At 40.0% G+C, this 24,742-nt stretch overlaps 1 protein-coding gene across 43 annotated transcripts in view; it reads right to left on the reverse strand.

Moving 5' to 3' along the window:
• The window catches only part of FAM13A (family with sequence similarity 13 member A), a 447,586-nt gene that overhangs the window by 35,877 nt on the left and 386,967 nt on the right, over positions 1 to 24,742 (reverse strand). For all 43 annotated transcript variants that reach the window (XM_086406445.1, XM_086406444.1, XM_086406422.1 and 40 more), the window contains 3 exons: positions 21,453 to 21,639; positions 9,601 to 9,677; positions 9,199 to 9,241 (listed from right to left, as the gene is read on the reverse strand). In XM_086406445.1, coding sequence (XP_086262571.1) covers positions 9,199 to 9,241; positions 9,601 to 9,677; positions 21,453 to 21,639 — 307 coding nt within the window. The remainder of the gene's footprint in view (positions 1 to 9,198; positions 9,242 to 9,600; positions 9,678 to 21,452; positions 21,640 to 24,742) is intronic.

The following is a 24,742-nucleotide window of genomic DNA, read 5'->3' on the forward strand; positions in this document are numbered from 1 at the left end:
GCATGCAAAAAGCAACTGCCATCTGCGTGCCTTTAACTTTTCTTCTGGGAGAAAGACAAGATCATTTCCGAGGGCTGTTCTTCCTGATAACTGCTGGCAGCTGACAGACTGGATGATAACTGACTGGGGCCAGGAAGGAGGGAAAAGGAGTTTGTGTTTCCTTAAAGGAGTATGGCTCTCCAGACTGTAAACAACAACCCAAAACTCAGCTACCGCTGTTGCTAAGGCTGTAGCAGCAACATGGTGTCTCTCTCACGCAGCCTTCTCTGCCCCTTAGGTAAACAGTCCTGCAGGGCCAGGAGCAGAAGCTGTGCACACGCGTGCTCTCCTGCTGGCCCTGGAGGCTTAGAGCAATTAAGCGGGGCTAGCTGCACATTCCCAGATTTCCTGTGACTGTTTTCGCCACAGTGTGGGGAGAACAGACTATTTATGGAGGAGCTCTGGGTATTCAAGCATTGTTGCGCAAATTCAAACAGCACGGGTGGTGGTGGAGGGGGGTGGTTTGCTAGCTACCAGCTAGCAGTAAGGAATACGGACTCTGGAAATGAGCCAAAATCATACAGGGAGCATGACTTGTTTTATTTTTTAAAGTAAAAGCCAAGAGCTGGCAAGTCGGCAAAGCATAATTTGTATCTTACAAATATGCAACTGTCACTTCTTTTCCTACTATTCATCTACTCTGAATATTAAATACTCAGCTACCCTTGGTTTTATTTACTGGTGGCACCTGCACCAGGCGGGGACATCGGAGGAATGGGAAAACTCCCCCTCAACACAAGGCTATCTTAACTAAGCGATTTTATATTTTTTAAAATGCACTGCAATTTAGTCTTTTTTTACCTTGTTCTTTTGGCATCCAGTAAACCCAACCATTGTCATACTCCCCCTGTCACAAAATTATAAACAAAAGTGCTGCCTCACAAAGACATTTCTCCAGTAGCACAGATTTGTACAAAAGATTTTCTTTGAGAATAACTGGAAATTTATTTGAGCAAATATATCATCATTAAATTAAAAAAAAACCCCAAACATCTGGAAATCATAAATGATTCTGTTAATGTATGAGAAATGTTCTTATGCTTAAAATAAAGCACTACTAAGACTTCCAGCTCCTTTTAATAGCTATTCAACCTACTTTGATATCACCAGGGGAATAGTCAGGGCTTTTACTACTGTATTTCCATGAAATGAAGCATTTTCTTCACATTTGGGATAAAATGAAATATCACCAATCAGTTCGTGAAAGTCAGATGGAAATGCCAAGGAAATCTGGGGCTTTAAGACACTTTAAAAATTCTGCTTGTCTATTATATGGGGGGGGCAGGGGGGAGGAAAACACACACAGATTAAGTATTTATGCCACAAAAATCATTTGTTCCCTGAGCTGAATCCTAATGAGACCAGTGTTGAAGGACCCAATCTGGCACTCAGCTTTTTAAAAGTTACAGCGTCAGTTAGTCACCATTTGTGTGTGTGTCAGAACCTCATATAGCAAATAAACATTTCCTCAACAAAGAGCTCTAATACCTGTTATACTTAGAGACAGATAAAAGGGAAGAATATAAAAAATGTGATTCCATGGTGTAAGTATGGCACTTTCTTCACCAGGAACATCTGTGAAGCGCTGACCCTGTGAGGCGGTGGAGCGGATCGGGGTTTTCCTCCCAGGCAGACTTGGGATTGAAAAACAACTGAGCAGCTCGGTGCCCTGGCTGAGCTGTTTCATCTCTCTGAGCCTCCACTTCCTAAACTATAAAACAGCATTAACAACACCTGTCTTGCATGGTTCCTTTGAAGATCTGAGAGGCCTCTAAGCATGGTGCCTGGGGCAGAGACACACAAATAGAAGTGATCCCTCTTACTATTATTAGGCACCATAGGAAGATGAGTAAAATATTGCTACCTCTCAAAACGCTCAAGAGAGGAGTTAGAGGAGGCTTATACAACTGCAATTCAAGGAGAAACGTGCTACAGCAGAGGGCAGGGCAGAGTCTTGGATGCATTCAGAAAAAATATTAGAGAAAAGGGGAACTCGTGTTCCTGTCATTGATCAACAACAGTAAAGGTGGTTTGGGCTGTGGGGGTCAGAGGGGTCGGGGAGGAGGGCACCCCATACAGAGGGGAGGAGGAGGAGAGGCTGTGGGCACAGAGCTGGGCAGGAGCAGGGGATGCCGAGTACAGGAGAGATGAGGCTCGGGTGCCAGCCTTCAGCACAGATGACACGCATGCTGGATGAGCAGAGGCTGGGCTGACAGAGGCCTTGCACGCTGGGCTAAGTTTGGATTTTATCCTGTGGTAGATAATGGAAAGTCATTGAAGGATTTTAAAAAACAGACTAGGGGACTTCCTTGGTGGCCCAGTGGCTAAGATGCCACACTTGCATTGTAGGGGGCCTGGGTTTGATCTCTGGTCAGGGAACTAGATCCCACAAGCCACACAGTGAAACAAATACTTAACAAAACAAAAAGACTAGTAACGGAGAAATGTGTGTTTTCCAGGCTGATGTCTTAGGCATGGGAATGCACGCTGCTGGGAACACCTGCAGGCCTAGAGCTGGGCTCACAGGCAACCTGTGTCCTCTGCTCACACCAGCTGCTGGCTTTGCTCCCCGTGTCCCCTCAGAGTGCTTGAGAGTCTGAGGTGCTTGACATGACACGTGGGAAATCCCCAAATTCCGCAGACACACAAGCTGACCTAAAACTTGTACTTTTTATGACTGCCACATGTGAATTTGCACCAATTTCAAAGTAAAAAAAATTAACTAGAAATTAATTAGTTAGAAAATTTTTCCTAAGTTTTTGTTTTCTCTAAAATGTCTGGGTTTATTCACTCCTTCAACAACACAGTTTGATGCACCCATTCTGTCCCGGGATCTGTGTGACGTGCAAGCTCCCTGCACTTAGGAGCTGACATTTAGAGGAATAGACTCAACTGTGCTCTGTGGAGCTCTGGAAACTTGATTTTGGTGCAAGGCAACAGCGGACTACCTCATGAATTGGTGAGCTGCCCTTCACGGTGTTCACACAAAGTGCGGGAGCTAGGGATGTGGGAGAGGGAGCACCACCCTAGGTAGGACACTGGAATGGACGGCCTTGACAGGACTCTATTATTCTAACAAAGAGAATCAGGTCTAAACCTTACTAGTTTATTCAATTACAATCTCATGGACAGAGGAGCCTGGTGGGCTACAGTCCCTGCGGTTGTAAGAGCTGGACACAACTTAGCGACTAAACTCCCACCATTCAATTATAATAGTGTATATTACATGTTATATACATGTAATAGGGCTGTCTATTATATATCTGGTGCTAGAGATACAAAGAAAAATTTATTTAGTCATTATCTAAGAAATACTTTTGAGGGCTTATGACATGCTAGATGGTTTTTTAGACATTGGAGAAACTTCAGTGGCCCAAATGAATCTCTGTCCTAATGAATCTTACAGAAGGGGACAGTTAATAAAGAAAAAGAAGTCAAGCAATGACATAGACTACAGAGAAAAATAGAGCAGCGTAAGGAGGATGCTGAAGGGAGGGGCCATGGCCTGCTATCTCATATTGGGTAGCCAGGGAAGGCCCTTCCATTAAGGTGGCATGTGAGCAGAGACACAAAGGAGACACTCTTTGAGGGAAGAGTATTCCTGGAAGAAGGAAAGCAAGTGCAAACGCCCTGAGGCATGGTCATGTTGTGTATGTTTAGGAACAGCAAAGAGGTCCTGTACTTGGAGTCAAGAACGTGCGCTGTGCCATAAATAACAGGGCGTCACTCACACTGAAGACCTATACACACACGAGCTTGATACACACGAATTTCCAGACTCCCTGGCTGATCTTCTGCACAGCAAGGGAGAGATGTGTCCTTCATAAACCCACACGAGCTCACACAGCCGTGGATGCACTTGGCAGGGCTCGCTCACTAGCACGTTCACGGCCCTGTGCTGCTGGGCTCTGACCAGTCCCCCAGGGTGCTCTTTTTCTCGTCTGCTGCTGTATCTGAAGACCTGATTCCCAATTTCTGCGGACATGGTCACCTTGCTGGTGTTTGCAGAGGGGGCTGATAGCGTGGACCCAGGTATACATGTACATGGAGTAAGGATACCGCTTTGTAGCAACACATGAGCCAAAAACCCCTCTTACTTCAAATATCTGTCAGCCTAGTCTGATGAGGCACCTTGCCAGGCTTCCCACCCTCTAGTAGTCTTATCATGGAGCATCGGGCCTGCCTACGTGACTGTCTGTTTCTCCTATTAGATCATTAATGTGCAAATGTCAAGGACAGTCTTAAATACCAAAAATATCTTTTGGTTTCAACTTTCGTTGTTTACACAAATTGTATCTTCAGTTAAATCCAGGTAAATGCATTCATTTCATAATTTTCAACTCAGAGATCCTTGTGCTGTCACACACAAAACCCTGTAAAAAATGTGGCACCGTATGAAAACATGCTAAATATTTATGTGATGAAATAAACTGAGTGACTGGCTCTTAGGAGGGACAACATGGCATGCAGATATGGGTTTTAGAGTTAGAGACCTGAGTTCAAACACAGGTGACCAGCAGCAAGATCTTCAATGAGTAAACTTTAAGATTCTTTTTGTCTAATACAGGACCATAACTTCAAACAGTTGGGAAGATAAAGTGAAAAATATGTAGTGTAAAAAGAGCTAGCTTGTCATAACTGTAGAAGAAATGCTAATTCCACTTATACACTACCTCCCTTTCCCATTCATTCATTTGGAAGTGTTTATTGAACACATACTACGCGCTAGGCACTGGAATTACAAGGATTAATGAGACAGGGGATTCAGAGTGGAAGGGATTCACTGATCATATAAGTGCCAAGTCACATGCATGTTATAGAAGAAAAGCACAGGATGCTAGGGAGCAAACAAGAGAGCTCACCTAGCCTGGGGCCACAGTTTACATTCCATGGTCAGGTCAGGGAGCCATTAACTACCAGTCTATCCACCTGACTCCTCTTAAGACTTGTCCCTGGCTGGCTGGGCCTGGCCGGACTTCACTCATTCTGCTCCTTCTTGTTGTTCTTCAGTCTCTCAACCACGTTTGACTCTTTGAAACCCCATGGCTTGCAGCATGCCAGGCTTCCCTGGCCTTCACTATCTCCCGGAGTTTGCTCAGATTCATGTCCGTTGAGTCGGTGATGCCATCTAACCATCTCATCTTCTGCCGCCCTCCGCTCCTTTCCTGGCCTCAAATGGTGAATGTTTGTTCCACCCCTTCTCCCTACCTGCCCGGGATTTGGATAGGAAGTGGCAGGACAGCTCACCAGAGACAGGCAGGACAGTATCAGCGCCCTCCACAAGGCAGTGTGCACAGGAAGGAGCCACATGAAGTGTAAACATTTACTGTTTGGCCTGACAAGAAAGGAAAATAAACATAACAAATTCCCCAAATTCATGTGAATTACCAAGCTTCAGTAGCCTTTCAAGACTGGATGGAATTGGAAGTGAATCTAAACAAACAGAGCTTTTCAAATCTTTCTGGTTCTAGTTTCAAAACCAGTACTTGTGCTCAGTCACTAAGTCGTGTCTGACTCTGCAACCCCATGGACTGTAGCCCGTCAGGCTCCTCTGTCCATGGAATTTTCCAGGCAAGAATACTGGAGTGGGTTGCCATTCCCTTCTCCAAAATCCTAAAGCTTCCATGAAATACAGTGAGGCTGAAATAACAGTCATCCATTTCATAAATACTTGTTGATGAGGATATTTCAGAATTTATCTCAAACCTTCTCAATGCAAATACAAGCCTTCACTTAAGCTCCTGTGATAACTAATATTAATTCTCATGCTTGATTAGAAAGTCTTATCTTTTCTCCTTCTCTCTTCCTTTTTTTTTTTTTTTGAAGCAGGATAAGAAAAAGGGAAATAGTCTTTTGTTTATTATGAATGTCCTGTTTGTTATCAAAGGTATGCTTCTAAGCCCTTCTAAGCAGTAGGCTTAGAAAGCATAAAGAATGTAAAAATATCTTGAAGGAATTTAACACTTTATTAACCTTCAACTTCTGACTATAATGACCTCTCCCAGATAACGGCATATTCTACCACATAATTAAAAACTTTTACATGTTTTGCTTTTCTGACAAAAGGATTAAATATAAGGTTATCATTTTACCGTTCTGGATTTTATACGGAACATGAAATACTTCAACAATAGAAAACAGCTTGTCAGAAGGAATCAAGCTGAAACATAAAGCAAACACTCCACAGAACTCTGAAAACCTGTTCTTTCAGGGTTATCTTTCAGAATCTAGAAATTGCTATTTTTAAGGACGACCTCTCTCCTGGATACTTCCACTTGTCAAATGAGTTTAAAAACAAACAACAGAACAAAGTCTTCGAACTCCACATGCTCAGGGAACAGGGGGCTTCAGCTCTTGCACGTGTCACCCTATTTCGTCCAGCACGTATCATCCTATTTTATAAAAACATCAACCTTTCCAAAACTTAGCTGAAGAAATCATAATTAAATTGTTGGCACTCTGAAGTGACTCTAACATTTTTTCCCCCATTGCCAATGTGTCACTAAATGAATTTTAATACAAACTACTTTAAGAAATGCAGATGAAATAGAAAAGGATAATTCTCATCACTGACCATCTGAGACCTCAGCAGACTCTCCTTTTGGGTAAGATTAGGTGTATAGGTCGGAGAAGGCAATGGCATCCCACTTCAGTACTCTTGCCTGGAAAATCCCATGGACAGAGGAGCCTGGCAGGCTGCAGTCCATGGGGTTACGACCGAGTGACTTCACTTTCACTTTTCACTTTCATGCACTGGAGAAGGAAACGGCAACCCACTCCAGTGTTCTTGCCTGGAGAATCCCAGGGATGGCGGAGCCTGGTGGGCTGCCATCTATGGGGTCGCACAGAGTTGGACACGGCTGAAGTGACTTAGCAGCAGCAGCAGCAGGTGTATAGGTAAAAGAAATTAACGAGACATGCAACAAAGGATTGAAATGAACAAAGGAAATGAAACTGGGAACATTACCATATCCATTCATAGTGGGCATGTAAATCTGATGTTATAGGAAATTGAAAAAAAAAATACCAGCTAAACAGAATTCTAGGAGGGGTAACCAACCTCTAGACTCACTTTTCATTTCTGCAATCTAGGAATTAGTGCAGTATTATCAGAAAACCAGACAATTTGAGCTGCATAAGTTTTAGAAAGTGCTACATATATTAAAATGTAGGAAATTATAATAGACTGTAAGCAAGGGAAAGAGGTTTAAAAATGGAAGTCAGATCTTTCACAGTCCTTCATCAATCATAAAGTATCTTTCTTTCAGTGAAGAAAACACATGCGGTCATGAGTAGAAACAGAATCCTCATCTTGTGGAGTGATGCCTTTTTCCCCTCCGTTGGTGCGGTTGTGAAAGAAGGATGACACGGAGAGCTTAGTCTGGATTTTAACTCACTGCCTAATTTTATCTCCTCACTGAAACGACCATGATGACAATGATTATTAATAGTGAGTGCTTCAGAAGTGCCAACGGTGGGCTAGGTGCTGATTGGTAAATGCACATGGGCAACACATATAAGAATAGTTCCTGGCCCGTGGAAGAAAGGTTTGAGATTCTTTCCCTGTGATGCATCTGCCGTGAGAGCTGTCCACAAAAACACCAAGACAAACGGAGTTCAGCACCCATTTGTTTGGGTGCCACTTGGAATTTATGAGTTAATGTTACATAGTTCATCCCAAAGGCTGTTCTCTACCCTTTTATCTCCTAAAGATAAGAGGCAGAAAAGGGGAGAACTGAGAATACCTCTCCAGGAGGCTGGCAAAGCCATTTTCTTTAAAATAATGTTCAATGGCACGATGAGTAGGTGCTCGTTGTGAGAAGAGGAAGGGAGCAGAAAAAGGATGAAACAGAAGGAAACTAAAACAGTATCATGGGGACACTGTGCTCTGAAAAACTGTGACTAGAGATGAGAAAGAAGGTCTGCTTTTTGCTTGGGTCCCAAGGAAGGAAGCATAAAGGAGTTGGAAAGAAAAGATGAAAGCAGTGGCTCAGAAGCTATGAAGTCAAGGAGAAGCCTCCCCTCCTGTTGTCTGGCTGGGTTAATGAAGAAGTGCCCATGACAGATGACAAAGAGGAAATATGAGGAATCTAGAGAATTGGGGGGTGGTCGTGTCAGGTGGCCATTCATTTCCAGCAATTTTATACCAAATTCAACATAAGTGTGCGTTTTTCTAAGAAGGGGGTCCATAGCTTTTGAATTCTTAACTTTCTAGATTGGAAAACTTTATGGAGGTAGGAACTGCAGCTGTTATTAAATCCCAGCTCCCGGCACATTACCTGCACACAGTAGGACTCAATATATATATTACTGAACAACCCATCAGTGAGTGAGGTTACTGCCCAAAAATGATTAGGAATCAGTGGTTAGAGGGGGCGGTTCTATGCATAATTAACATATCAAGAGTCAGAATCCAAGAACAGGTTGAAGAAAGCTTTAATTCTTGCCAAAAAGAAAGCTGATCATAAGACTGAAGGTGCAGTTGGAAGCATTTGGAAGTAGTGAGTAATATACACAAGTATGAATGAAAAATGAAGCTCAGCACACTGAATGGAAGCCAGCATTGGGACAAAGGAAATCAAATACTTGGGTCAGGAAAGCAATGTCACCAGAGGACAACAAGGAAGCTAGGAAAGTCACCGAAACTTTAAGATACAGACGATAGAAGGGAGTTAGACGTTATTTTCTCTGTCGTTTACTTAAAACAAGATACAAAACTCAGGAAATGAATTTAATACCTTGAAATGATTTTACGTTAATTTGAAAATTAATGAAATTATCTCTGTGACAAATCCACTATGAGTCACTATTATCTGTCTCAATCACTTAAAAAAATGCTTGAATTCATGGAAAATCAAACCAGTAGCTTTGGCTTTTGTCTTATATGGAAAAAAATCTAAGGAGAAATCTCCCTGGTATTAAAGTTTATCTTAACAAGTCAAATAAAAGAATTTAAAAAAAAAACCCAAAGAATAGAGTTCTTACGATTTCTCAAGTAATTTTTATGTCTCAATGTTTGCCTTTCTCAACAACTGTAGTCCTGTCACTTAATCTTGTCACCCCTTATTGATAAGCCAATAAATCTTCCCAGGGACTCTCAAGAACGTAGGGACAGTCCTGTCACAGTCACAATCTTACTTTTACTTGGTGGCTACTCACCTCAAGATGCTGGCTCTGTCTGCCATCCTTTTCATTTTCTTTGCTACAAACAAAATATAAACTGTCATTCTGTTTTATAATAATGCTTCTCATTCATTGAAATTATAATTTTACTTGTTTTAGAAGTTCAGTAGCTCTAAATAAAATTCTTATGAAATTAAAAAAACAAAACAAAAAATTAAAACCTAGAAACAACACAAAACACAAATATGGTTATCTGTCTTTAATAGCACCATAGATTTTCCCATCCTCAAGCATTTTCCTTGCTATAAAATGCTGTTGGTAAATATAGAGTTTGTTAATTTTATGCTTTTTAGTTCTTTTAAAGCACACTGCACTAAGTGAAAAAAAAGTTTATTCACATTCTTATAAATGGCGTTAGGAGAAAACTTTTAAAATTACCTTCCATCGGATATCAGTTCAACATGATCAGATCCAGTCCTCTCATGAGATGGTGTGGGATTGAGATTTTCCATGTTCTGTAACAAAACAAACTACTCGTTGTCCAGCAGTAATGGTAAGAAGTACATAACAACAGACCCTTCTTTCTTTAAGATAGAAACATCAGATAATAAGTAGATATTAATTCTAGTCCTCAGATTCCCAACTTTGTTAAAATTGGTAAAATTATGACACTTTATTTGGAGAAGGCAATGGCACCCCACTCCAGTACTCCTGCCTGGAAAATCCCATGGATGGAGGAGCCTGGTGGGCTGCAGTCCATGGGGTCGCTAAGAGTCGGACACAACTGAGCGGCTTCACTTTCACTTTTCACTTTCATGCACTGGAGAAGGAAATGGCAACCCACTCCAGTGTTCTTGCCTGGAGAATCCCAGGGATGGCAGAGCCTGGTGGGCTGCTGTCTATGGGGTTGCACAGAGTCAGACACGACTGAAGTGACTTAGCAGTAGCAGCATGACACTTTATTATACACTGTTGGTATAAAATTGTATATTGAACTTCATTCCATTAACAAAAACATCTGACAGCAGCACAGAGATGGTCATCATGGCCTACAGTGTTCCTCTTAGGTATTGTCCACATTTTATAGGTAAGTAGAGCAAAACCCAGACTCTCAGAATATTAGGGCAGCATTAGAACTAGACCTGAGGAATCTGACTTCTAATGTAATCAGAAGCCAATGTCACATTCATTGCCTGTTTAACATCTTTTCAGTGTTTCTTGTCAAAATGATCTGAGGGGATATGCAGCTTGTATCTAAACTGCAAAATAGCCATCACAAAGACATGGAGTTAACTTAAGAGCTTTTTCTTCTGTGATATTTAATGTTAATCTTTATATTAGCCAAGCCGGACAAAAGTAAACAGGAAACTTACTTCAAGTAGCATGTATTTCAGACTGACGGAGAGGGCTTAACACTTATTGGGAGGCATATTAGTAAGATTTTTTGACTGCCTCTGTGAAAACAGCCAACAGTTTCTAAATACAACTCAGGTGACTGAGCACAAAGTAAGCCGTCCCCATGCAGGAAGATTACAAACATGCAAACAAGAGCACGTTTGCATTTGGTGGACTCAAACGCACAGCTGCCTTGGAGATTTGGACCTGAATTTCATTGAACTCAAAGATTCATTTCTGCATTAAAAGACTATTAAGTACAATCCATGTATTCTGTGTTGTCAAAATAAAGAACACATTGAAGCAACATGCATTCATCTACACATTTATAATCTTCCACTGTGAAAAGCCCATTGCAAAATACATCTGATTAAGGCTCACAGTGATCCTATGAAATTGAGATATACAAAAATCTCCACAAAACAAGCGTATAGAGTAGATAACTAATCTTGGGCTTGGTAGATAGATAAATTATTTTCCATTTATGGTGGTATGGTCAACTTGTCTGTGACTCTTAAAAGTTTAAAGCCCCAGGTTCCATCCAGTATAAAAACAAGGGAGACAACATACCATAAGAGTTATTAATAGTGGCTCTGGAGTCAGAATGTTTGGGTTTGACTCTTAGCTCCATCATTTATTAACTGTAAGATCCTACTGACTCTCAGTTTTCTCAGCTGTAAAGTGGGGTTGGCAACAATAGGGCGGTCGTAAGGATGAAATGAGGTAATACATGTAAAGTATTACGCTAATGTCTTATACATTTAGTGAATACTAGCTGTTGGTGGTGTCATTATGATTTCTAAAACTGTGTAATCTCCAAGGAAATATATTACTGCTATTTGCCCACAGTTAAGATGATGTCCCAGGAACTGGTAAGACAGTGTTTGTGCTTGCCATTACTACATATCCACTGACATGTTTAGATAATTTACACAGATAATTTTAAGGAATCCGAGAAATTTAAATATATATATGTATATATATATAAACATACAATAATATGTACATTTTTTACCTCTAAAGTTTGAGTTAGAAGAGGCTTCTCTAAAACGGCTCTCGTTAAGCCAGAGCATAGTGGCTCTTATTACTGGAATGTGATTTTCCTGATAAAGAGCAATCCATCTGTGACAAAGAATCTTTGTTCACACTGGTAATCTTCAACAGAGTATCAAAATCTTTAGTGTAAGATCTAGTGCAATAGTATTAAATTTCCCTGAAGCTCTGAAAGATGAATTCCTAGGGAAAGTACCACCCTCAACCTTCAAATCACATTAAACCACTGGCCATGAAATACCTTTATAATTATATGCAAATAACTATTCCAGAAGAAATAAAAATCTTCAGGTGGGAGGCTAAGATACATTCAGAAAGAACATAAAATAAACCATAATATAAATTTAAAGATATTTCAGTTAGCAGAATGTTAGATGATTGATTTTTTTTCCAAAACAGAAAGAACCAAGATACAATCAACATAGGCTTTGAGAATTACAGAAAATATATAGTTGTGTTTTACAATAGAAAGCTTTGCAAAAAGCAGGTGTGAAATGTGAGAAAGTTTAGCTGATTTTCATGGTTAAGACAAGTTGTAACTTCAACTCTCTCGCCTCCTCCACTTTTAACAAAATGTTTGATCTATATGTTTAACAACTCTCTAAGGACCTGAATTTCTACAGATGTAACTGACAAAGGGTGACTTTCAAAACCGTTCAGTATTTCTCTCTAAAGCTTTGTAATCATCCCAGTTTTCATGTTGTCTTCCACACATCTGAGACTACTGTAGTCATAGTCTGCTTTCGCCAAAGCAGCATGCGAGAACACAGTGTTCCTTTGCTAAAGTAATTAGGTTGCCCCTATACCTTTTGGAAACCGGAATATGTGAAGAACATGTTACAACTGGCAACCTGCAGCAATTTTTTAAAGAATGAGACTAACAAGGGCAGGAAAGATCTAGAAGTACATAACAAAAGTACCTATTTTCCCTGGGTGCTAAACACTTTATAGATTCTGACTTCCATTCTTTGCCTAAGGGTTTGGAGAGGGAAGATTAAGAAATAGATCAGCCAGTCCCCCACTTCACTGAGATGGGGAAAGGAGAAAATGAAATGGACAGGTCAAAGTAATGGCTGAAATTTAGAAAGCTTCCATTGTAAGACAAGGATGCTACTGGACTTTCAAATGCCCTGTAGTTAACAGTGCTGGTCTTATGAGAAAACAGAGGCTCAATGACCTCTGAAGGCTTTTAACTGTTTTATGTGCCAAATGCTTCTCCAGGTGTGGTAAAAGAGGAGCTCATTAATGTTTTCATTTATTAAAGTTGGAAGTAAAAGAACTCTTATAAAACATCATGTCTTATTGGATTAATTTAATTTTAGTCTCCTAAAATTAGTATCTTTTAAAGGTAATAGATAATTTTAAGAAAGAGCAAAGGGCAGATTATGTCTTTAAGTATAATTTGATAAAAACTGCTTTTAGAATTGCACTAAAAAAGACAGACAAATCTAGTTCTGCCTCATAGAAGGCCTACCAGAGACTTTTGAAAACATACAAATTCTCTATAATTTACTTGGACAATTTGGGGGTGTCAGGAGAAATTGAATTTTAAGAACCATTCTCCTCAATTATAAAAATGACCTAAGATCTATAAAGAGCAAAAGCTTTGAAAAAACTAAGACTGTGGAGCTTATTTTCAGTTCTTCCCCCTGGCCCCTTCTCTGTTTTGGCATTGACAGCTAGGCTCAAACCTGTTTGATCATTGAAATACTTGAAAACACTTGGAGCACAAACAAATTTGGCTTCTAAAACTATAAAATGCTGACAAAGCCTTTATATTGTGTGTGTGCTGTGCTTAGTCGCTTCAGTTGTGTCTGAGTTATTCCTCTGCCAATGGGATTTTTCTGGCAAGAATACTGGAGTGGGTTACCATGTCTTCCTCCAGGGGCTCTTCCTGACCCAGGGCTTGAACCCGTGTCTCATGCATTGAAAGAAGATTCTTTACCGCTGAGCCACCAGAGAAGCCCAACAAGCCTTTACAGATGACTTCTCTCAATATACAAACAATTCAGTTTGAAGGCTACATGGAACACTGCTAGGCAAAACAAGCTCATTATTCTAGCCTTGAGCTGTAAGAGAAGGTATCTGATATGTTCTCATTAACAAAGGATTCATGACAAATTTGAGTATTTTGTATTCTTTTGTACACTTCATGTTTTACAGCTTAAAACTGTATAAATTAATCCATATTCAAAAGGAATTCCTGGTACTGTAAGAGGACACGTATGGAAGAGCTTGCTAGCTGTCCACCAAATCCATTCCACCTTTCTTGCACAGTGATGATGGAGCCACGTGCCCAGTGAGAGCACATCTGAATGAAGCCTCTCAGCAGGTAGGTAGGTCTTCAATAGGATGTGAGAAGCTGTATGTGTGCTTTCCAGGCCTGCCTAATTAGCTGCCTCACAAGGTTCATGCCTTGACACTCACTCATTCTCTCCTCTTGTGAGCTGGAATGCAGATGAAAAACACGACTGCTCGGGAAGCTAGTTGCTGAAGCTAGAGGCAGTTGGCCTGAGTCCCTGAAACACTGTGTGGAGAAAGTCTTCTAACCCCTCTCCCGAGCCCGAAACTGCTTTAGATTGTCACAGAAGAAAGAACTTTGACGGTGTGCAAGGCACTGAATTTTGGGTCATTTTGTTACTCGTTACCCTAAAAAAGCAAGTATAAGTGCCAGTGTTAGTTGCTCGGCTGTGCCCAACTCTTTGTGACCCCATGGACTGTAGCCCAGCAGGCTCCTCTGTCTATGGGATTCTTTAGGCAAGAATCCTAGAGTGGATATCGGGGATCTTCCCAACCCAGGGATGGAAGCCAGGTCTCCTGCACTGCAGGCAGATTCTTTATCACCTGAGCTACCACACTAAATGATATGGCAGCCGTTCATTCGCTCACTTTTCTTAAAACACATTTTTTGTGAGTGGTGAGCTACGCTGGCCACTGGGGAACAATGGTGGATGGCGAACTGACAGCACTGGTCCTTGCCATCATCACTTCTGTATTTGGTTACTGCTCCAACTGTAGTCTGCTACACTGTTAATACTATCTTAATTTTAAAAACAGGTTCTATCTGAACAGCCCTCACCATTCCTGGGCTATACAGTTGCCAGAGTGATCCTTTCAAAAGGTACTTCAGAAAATTGCTTTCTTCTCTTCAATCCTCTAATGGCTTCTCATTTCACTCAAGGTAAATGCTAAAGATCTAAAAATGGCTACAAAGCCTTAAGGGATCAGGCTCCCTGCTATGCCTCTGACCTCATCTCCTACAGCACTCCCCCTTCAACTCTGCTCTGACCAGGAGAGCCTTTTGCTCATCTTCCAAAGGCTAGGGCTGTTCTCCCTCTGCCTGGATAGTCTCTCCTCAGATATCCCTCCTCCCTCACAGGTCCCTGCATAAGCGCCATTCTCAGCGACACCGGACCTGAAGACTCAATCTGCTCAGTGTCCATCCTCAGCTTCCCACCCACACCCAATCTGATTCACCCCGCTTCACTTCTCTCCACAGCACGTGCTGCCATCTGACTACATGTTGGTTTGTTTCTTATCCGTCTCATCCTTTGAGAATGTAGACTTCCAGATGGCCGACAGTGTGTCTGTTTGGGTCACCATTTTGTCTTTTGTGCTTAAAACAGCGCCTGTCATACAGTCCATTGTTGTATGTTTGAAGGAATGAATACGTTTCCATCTGCGGTTCAAACGGTGGGTTTGTTTTTTTTTACCTTATATTGACACCACTCAAGAGAATCACTGTCAGATGGTTTTTGACAGGAGTTCTTGCTGGGCTATATTGCATTAAAACCAAGAGTTGAGATTTTCAACATTAGGTAAATGATTGTTCTTATAAACAGGCAAAATGGTTTGGAGGGGATGGAGGAGACAGTGGACGCATGAAGATGTGCTAGGTGGCTGTCCTGATATTCCAGACTAGTTATAAAAAGTGCCTCAGCTATGGCAGTACAAAGGGGAAAGGGGGGCATATTTTTAAAGTAGAGTCAACTAGATTTGACGTGTGACAAACACTGGAAGAAGGACTGGGAACAAGGAAAAGGAAAGGCCTTAGAAAATGACTAAGAAGATGAGGACCTGTGAAATCAGATGAGTGAAAGACAGACTAAGGAGGAAAAGATGATTCATTTGATTTTCACATGTTCACCTGAAAGTACTGTCTAAGGTGAGCTTCACAGAGCATCATGGAAGTGTTGCTTTGGAAGTCACTTCCAAAGAGGTGACATCTGACACCGCAGAAGTAGAGAAGCTCTCAGGTGCAGTACTGATGGGCAAGGGATGAGGCGATAATCTGTGTAACATTTACATCTAAGCACGTCTTGTGGAAAACCAGTCAGCGAGGGACGCAGTAACGAGGAATAGGGTCACTGTGTTAAGAGGACAAAGAGAGATCAACATCCTGGAGGTCAAGGGAGAAAGATTTCTGAGAAAAAGGGACAGAGGGTCAAGAACCACAAGGACTTCAGGAGGCCAAGGACCAAGCCAACAACAGCACAGAGGTCTTAACATACCAGAAACAACCACACGGTCACCCAGCGACACAGAGAAAGGAGTTTCTTCAGAGAAGTGGGGGTAGAATCTGAATTACAGGAGTTCATTAGCAAGTATGGAAAGAAATGGAAATGTCTGCAGACTGTTTAAAATTTTTGATGGCAAAATGAAGGGCAAAGATTGACCATCAGAACAGAGGGAGCAGAAAGAACTTATATAGGTACTGTTTTCAGTTTTTCCTATTATTTAGCACATTTCATTGCACTTATATCTCACAAAAAACCACAAAGAGAGATAAATACTCCCATGTTACAGAGTAACTGCTCACTTGCCATAGCTATTAAGTGATAAAGCTGGAACTGAAATTCAGGCCTGAGTGTAAGACCTAAGCTGCTTCCTTGATCCCTGCCTATGATTTCAGAGAGTGTACATGAGATTAAACAGATGCTGTTTATGAATAAAAGGGCTACTAGACTATGTTTTTTTAAATATATAAATGTAAATCTTATTAAGGCATTAGTAGAATCACATAAAGAATATTTGGATGGAGTAAAAATTGCCCCTAATACTTCCACCATCACCATCACCAGCACAATACTACTGTTCAGTCATTTTAGGTATATTTCCTTTGTGTGTTTTTCTAGGAACATATTTATATACTTGCATTCACACATAAATGCACGCACTATATATACTGCTTCCTTATATACCTACTTTTGAAGGAGAGTATCATGGAACCCGAGCCCCACCACTTATTTGTGACCTTGGACAGCTGTTTATCTTCTGTGCTTCATTTTCCTCATGTTCAAATGAGAGTATTAATAATAATAATTACTACTTTATGGGTTATTGGGAGGATTAAAATTGATAATATATGCAAAGCACTTAAAATATACTTTGCCAAACATTTTTCACTTTATTACATAGTCTTCAGAACCGTAATTTTTATTTGACGCATATCTTATTGAATTGACATACAAATGTTACTTATCTGGTCTCTTACTTTTGAACATTTAAATTGCTTCTAATTCTCCATGATTATAGACAACCATGTGGTGAGCAAATCAGTACTTCTGGTCCTTTTCATATGTATGATGCTATCTCCAGAGCAGGATAGCAGAGGTAGGATTATTAGATAAAATGCCTGAATTATGGCTTTTGATTCAAACTGTTAAACTGTGCCCTAGAAAGAATATTTTTGAGATAGAGGCATTTTCTAGGCCAACAGAAATGAGCTAGTGGTGAGGAAGCAATGAAAAGTGCATGAGTGAGTGAGTGAGTGTGTATATGTTTGCACATGTACAAGACGTAGAGAGAGAGATGCAGAAAACATAAATTTCAAGGATATTTAATCTTAGATTTTAGAAAAACGTTTATTATTTGAGCAGGTAAGAAAACGGGTGGAGATCTAGAGAAATTCTGAAGCAGGAAAGAGGGAAGTCACTGAAACACAAACTTGCTGTTTTAGCTGTTCAAAGACAAAAACAGCAAAAAAGCTTTCCCTCTGAGAGAGGCTCAAGAGCACAGATGTGAGCTGATGGTGCAGGAAGAGAGCAGAAGGTTCTGACCACAGCAATCGTTAGAGGTACTCAATGCCACTCACTACCACTAATTTCTGAGTTCAGAACTATCTGCAGTCTCTCAGTCTCTGCTGCTCATGATAGTTCAAAAGGGAAAAGGACAAGGCAAATTACTACAGACAGTTCCCACTCTAGAGATTCTTAATCTGCAAGTTGCCCTTTTTAGATCTTTTTCGCTGTGTTATGGGCTGGCGAGATCACTGTAAAATTATCACTCAAACTCTTCAGTTCCTCTCCTCTTGTTTTCTCTGGAAAATGCTTTGCTCCCATATCTCCATCAAAACTGCTCTTACTGAGTGATCTCCAGCTTGCTAATTCCAATGGCTAAACTCTCACTGTTCTACTCGGTTAACCATTTGACCTTCTTTCCAGCTAGAGATACCCGGTTCACCTGGCTTCCAAAACATCAAACACACCTCATTTTCTCCTTTTTTGCTGTTGTTTCCTTCTTAAGTCTCCTCTACTGGTTCCCTGTTATCTCCCCATCCTCTGCATGTTCATAGGCCTCAGGGCTCACGGTCCCTGAGGTCACTTCCCTTGTCTGTTCAAACTCACACCCTTGATTACTTCATCTAGTATACTGACTTTAAATACTCTGGGTTCGTTCCTTGGTCAGGTAACTAGATCCCACATGCCACATCTAAGAGTTCAAACGGTGCAATGAAGATCAAAGATCTCGCATACCGCAACTAAGACAGAGAATAGCCAAACAAACAAACGCAAAAAAACATGTCCAACATTGAACCATGATACTACTCCCAAATTTCTCTCTTCTCCATCTCAGTAAATCGGTTTCACAAACCTTCTAGCTGCTCAGGCCCAAACCCTTGGCGTTATCTTTCATACTACACAGGTAATATCAGAAATCTTGTCAATTCTATGTTCAAAATATATCAAAATATATCTATTACCTCATGACGACTGCAATACAGTACTCTAGGAGGACATTTTAGTCAATGTGAACAATGTCCCCTACCGCAGTGCCCTGCGCAGCCTGCAAGGCAATATGTGCTGGCTTGAGGATCACCTTAGTTCACGCCATCATCAGCTCACACCTAGATTATTGCAACAGTTTCCTAATTGGTTTCTCTGCTTCTGCCCTTGGCTGCATCCTTTCCGTTCTCAACACAGTGGTCAAACCAAATTTCAGTAAGTCACATCACCGCTCTACCTAGAACCCTCACACGGATTCTCATCTCACCCAGATTAAAGGCAGAGTTTTTACAATGTTCTATGAGGCCCTGCTTAATTTGTTCTCTCCTCACCTTCCATTATCTTTTTCACTGTCCGCATTCGCTTCTAACCATAATGGTATCTTTGCAGTTTCTTGAACATTTCATATAAGTGATTTTCTTGGCGTCTCTGAACCTGCTGTGATAGTATGGTTTGTTTCCTTACTTCCTCTAGATCTTTACACTCAAATATCAAATTCTTGGAAGGCCATCTCTAAAAACTCTATTTAAAATTGCAACCTCTGCCCATTTATAATTTCTAGCCTCATTTTTTGCTTTATTTTTCTTACTAATAGTTATCACTATGTAATATATTTCATGGTTTACTTTTTTATCTTGATTTTGTCTGTTTTTCCCACTAGAATGTAAGCTCCATGAAGGCAGTGATTTTTGCCTGTTTGTCTCACAGATGTATCCCCAGATTCTGAAATACTTCCTGGCACAGAGAAGGTATACTATTACATATGTTTTCCAGAAACAAAAGTTTAGTCAGTGTATAAAAAGCTTGTAAAGGAATAAGAGAAGGTTTTGGAGGAGAGTGGGGGAAAGTAAAAATAGAAGTTTAAAAGTAAGTAGGAAGTTAAGAAGCACAACTTCACTTTCAGGATGTAGTCTAAGCAGTAGTCACTGTCATGTTCCCTGGCTATTTGCTTTGTAGTTGGTTACCTGTGAAGATGAGATTTAAAATTAATGGAATATGAGAATCAGGAAATATCTTTGAGAATACCCTCACTTCACAGATGAGAAAGTGCTTCTGTCTGAGTTGTGTTGGCAGGGCTTTAAATTATTCATTGCAACAAAGACACGTTCCACTTAGCTCACTTATGTTAACATGTGACCTGCACAATCCTGGAATGTGGAGACTGGCAGCTAAGATGGGGACAAATCCTTTCACAGAAAAAAAAAAAAAAACCACAGAATGGAATTAAGCTCTCTCATCCAAATGTTTTTAAACATCAACTATGTCCACAGTTTTAGTAATCACACATGTATTCTAAGGAATAAATATACTTTTCCAGTTTCATTAGCTACTACCACTTAGCTAATTTAAGATACTATTCCTGGTGGAAAAAAACATTGATGAAAACAAATCATGGGCTGAATAAAGAGCTAACGGAGTTAGTATCATTTAGTTTATTAAAAATTTTACTTTTCCTTCAAATAAGAATTAAGTTAGTGTTAAAAACTATTTAATGTATAATGGTTCCAAAGCTTGCATGCATGCTAAGTCGCTTCAGTCATGTCCAACTCTTTGCGATATCATCGACTATAGCCCACCAGGATCCTCTGTCCACGGGATTCTCCAGGTGAGGATACTAGAGTGGGCTACCACAGCCTCCTCTTGGGGGTCTTCCAGACCCAGGGATCAAGAGACCCTGTGTCTCTCATGTCTCCTGCACTGGCAGATGGGCTCTTCACCACTGGTACCGCCTGGGAAGCTGTATTTGTAGAACGGTGTCAGACACCAGGCTGAGGTGGGTGACTGTGTTTACTCTAGCTGATCAGTTTGCTTCCAGAAACAGGGCATCAGGACATCTGGGGGGAATGGAGCAAACATGCTTTCCCCAGATATGCATTTATGCATATTTTCTTTAAGGAATAAAACTGGGAATTTTCTCTGAGTGCAGGCAGAAACTGACAATGGGAAAAGAGGTGGTCCATGAGTTTTGTTAAATTTATAGAAAACCCAGCATGGAGGTAAAAACTGCTGAGATAAACCAGAAGAGAGGCTTTAAACACTGTGAGAGAATGGATATTACCTATTTTTATTAGGGACTCCAGTTCATGTTATAAAATTCAACTTCAGTTTTTTTGGGGGGATTAAATTTCTGAAAGCTAAAGGAAATCAGAAGACAGACTTTGGTTCTCACTTTTCAAAGAAACTGAACATACACAATAAAGGATGATGTATACTTATAGTTAAACTGGGTAAGTATTGAGTTATTGACTAAACTCACTTGCATAACTTATATATCAAATTCACAAACCAGCATTTAGGTCTGAGGTAACTGTTTAGGAGATAGGGGAAAAAAAACTATAGAGTACAGCTTTGAAATTAAATTTCTGAACACAAAGGGATTTCTAAACACAAAGACAGTTGATCCTATTTCCATATGTATTTTTCTTTTACCTCACTTTAAACTCATTAATTTGTTATATTCATATAAATAAGAACAGATAAAATGGAGGAAAATAAGGAAAAATGCTTTGATAATTTTATTCTAAAAATAAAGTTTAAAAATGCTCAAAAGAATGAGATAAAAGTCAGACCAATTTCAATAACATAGAAATCAAAGTTTGTGCTGTTTCTGCTTCCTTTGGCAAAATACAGTGTTTCATGAACTTGATTTTTATAGTTATTAAAAAGAAATAAAAGTGTGTATACTTAGTACCTCTAAGGTCTCTTTCAGAACTCATGTCCTATAATTCTGTGAAACTCAAGCTTGACATTAATTTTTACTTTTTACAAAGCAAGGAAAAGAGATGTGGTATTTCCTAACTGGCTACAAGTAAAAATTTTATAGAATCATGCACTTACCACAAGACCATCTTGATTTTCATTGAGCTCAGAAAGTTTGGAACTGGATTTCTGACGTTTAGGTTTACCCCTTTCTCCAATATAACCAGAAGTATTTTCATATAATTTTTCCACTTCACAAGCATTCAACATACATTCATCAAGATTGCTGAAGCCAGAAGGAATATTTTCTTTGTTGAGACGTCCCCTTGAATTGAAAAAAAAATTAGCTTCATTTTACTTTAAAAGGTAAAAAGGATGTTTTAAAGACACTGCATCATGCAGAAAGAAGAGTGCTTAGAAATTCCATGTTTCATCTTTTATAAAAATCTGAGCAGAGTGCTACTCCTGAGACCACTTGGTGCCAAATGTATCAGATTAAAAGAGAAATTATTCCTAAAGGCAAACTGGCGAGGGCTGTGTTTCTACCAATGAAAAGCTTTTGTATTTGTACCGAAAGTAATCTGTATTCAAAACCAGGGGAATTGTGCAAACTTGCAAAGACATTTTTCCATTATTCATAGGTTTTATATACATACATACATACACGTACATGGATCTTATAAATCAATATAATATATTAAGAAAAATCTGAAAAGGAAATACATCTTTTTCTCCAGAATGGGACACTGATTTTCTCCAATTGAGAAAGACATTTTATCACAGTATAAATGCATTAATACCTAAATCTGCCTATATTTTATGATCTGGGTAAAAATGATACAACAAGAATTACGGAATACAAAGAAAGCATTTCAACTGAAATATGGATTCATTACTTCCCAGTACCAGTTTCTGAATGAAAGCTTATAACTAAAGTTCCTTCATGACTTAGTTTTAGAAGTTTTAATTACAGAATTTAATTCATTTAACGCTCTTGAAATGCTTCCCTTAAGCATTTTAACATTCTCTTTTAAGAGGTTTTTCACGAAAATTAGAGTACTTGTCAAAGTGTTTGTCTTTTACTACATCACAGAACAAATTAAACCATCAGTGCAACACCATTTCGGAGAAGGCAATGGCACCCCACTCCAGTACTCTTGCCTGGAAAATCCCATAGACGGAGGAGCCTGGTGGGCTGCAGTCCATGGGGTCTCAAAGAGTCGGACACAACTGAGCGACTTCACTTTCACTTTTCACTTTCATGCATCAGAGAAGGAAATGGCCTGGAGAATCCCAGGGACGGCGAAGCCTAGTGGGCTGCCGTCTATGGGGTCACACAGAGTTGGACATGACTGAAGCAACTTAGCAGCAGCAGCAGCACCACCATTTGGTCAGGTACAAATGAATGAGACTTACTCTCTGTCATGGTGTGACCTTAAAGGTACTTCCCTGCAACTAGAGATTACCATACTAAATGAAGTTAAGTCAGAAGAGACAGACAGATACCACACGATATCACTTACGTGTGGAATCTACAATATAGCACAAATGAACCTAACTACAAAACAGAAAGAGAATCACGGACATAGAAGACAGATTGGTGGTTGCCAAGGGGATGGGAGGGAGGGATGGAGTGGGAGTTAGGGGTTGGCAGATGTAAACTGTCGCATATAGAATGGATAAACAGCAAGGTCCCACTGTATAGCACTGGCAACTACATTCTATATCCTGGGATAAAGCATAATGGAAAATAATATAAAAGCGAATGTATATATATGTGTGTAACTGAATCACTGTGCTGTACAGCAGAAATTAATACACTGTAAATCCACTATAATTCAATTTTAAAAATATATAAAGATAACTCCTAACCACCCAAAACTGTATTTGAAATTAGTGAGCTCCAAAGTGTAAAAATAAATGAACATATTTTACTATCAATCATATCCCCAAATGAAACAGAGTAAATTAAATATTTATTCTGTAATTTAAATTCATATCGTGTCTTAGGCTATCATGGAGGCAAAAGTATGAATTAAATATTATCATAATATTTTCACCATTACACTATCTTGGTGATTTTTAATACTCCATATTTAATCTAGCCTTATTTTATACCTTTAATGTACACATATGTACATTTAGTAAAATTATATAAAAGATGTATATTACATTTATAAGAAATATTCCAAGTATAAAATAAATGAACACATGAGGAAAAGTTGCTAGGGACTAACATGCAGGCACGTATACAAACACTCTTAAATCTCTCTCAAATTCACAATGAGTTTAATATTTAACTATGTCTCTTTCTTTGCCTTTGTATTTTCTTAATTCCTGGGATATAGATCCAATTATAATTTTTTAATGGAGGAATTTTTAGGTTTGAAGCTGTTGGAACTGGTGATGGACAGGGAAGCCTGGTGTGCTGCAGCCCATGGGGTCACAGAGCCGGACACAACTGAGGTCCTGAACTGAACTGAAGGACTAAACGGTGTCCCCCACCTCCCCAGTTCATATGAGGAAGCCCTACCTGCCAGGGCGACAGGGCCTCTGAGGAGGTAACTAAGGTTGCGTGAGGTCATGACGGTGGGGACTTAATCCAAGAGGACGGGCATCCTTATAAGAAGAGGCAGGCACCGGAGAGCACGGAGAAAAGGCCGTGTGAGGACACCCTCACTGAGCAGGCACTGCCAGCAAGGCAGCGAGGCCTCAGCAAGCACCCACCCTCAGCACCTTGATCTCGGACTTCGACCTCTCTGAACTGTGAGAAAATGCACTCCTGTTGTTTAAGTCTGTGGTACTTTGTTATGGCAGCTTGAGCAGATTAATACAAAAGCTAAACATTATTTTTAGAAACTAAAGGACCAAGTTTATTTTCTAATCTTTTTGAATAGTGAATGAATGACTGGAATAAATCCTGTTCAAATAAATATTCCCAAATCTAGTTGTGCAGTTGTGTTTAGGTGGAAATCCTGCTGTCCTCAAAGGATGCTCTTTGCTCTTGTGTGAGTCGGTGCCTGGGCGACCCTGAGGAGCACAGGAGCACGGTCCTTCCAGTAATATCCCGACTCGCACACCTGCCGTCACCGCGATTTAACCTGAACTTAGATCCTGGGGGCCTCTCACACTCGCTCTCCACATCTCAGGTTTTCTTTTTTCAGAGTTTCCTCCTTCCCCTACATGCATGCACACATGATGTTCTGGCAATACTGAACTTTTTAATACTCTAAGATAGCACGATTTTCTTTTAGTTTGCAGTAGGAATTTAACATCATAGTTATATAATAAAAACAGGTATAATTTTTTAGTTCATTGTGTTTTAGAAAATTGAAATCATTTTCAATAGCCATGCTTTACTTTTTAAAAAATATTTATTACAAAACTTTCAAACATAGAAAAATACAGGAACTATCACCATGAACTTC

The sequence above is a fragment of the Bos grunniens genome, chromosome 6 (genome assembly GCF_055505025.1).
Source record: "Bos grunniens cultivar Pamir isolate PY7600 chromosome 6, Bosgru_T2T1.0, whole genome shotgun sequence".
Classification (NCBI taxonomy): Eukaryota; Metazoa; Chordata; class Mammalia; order Artiodactyla; family Bovidae; genus Bos; species Bos grunniens.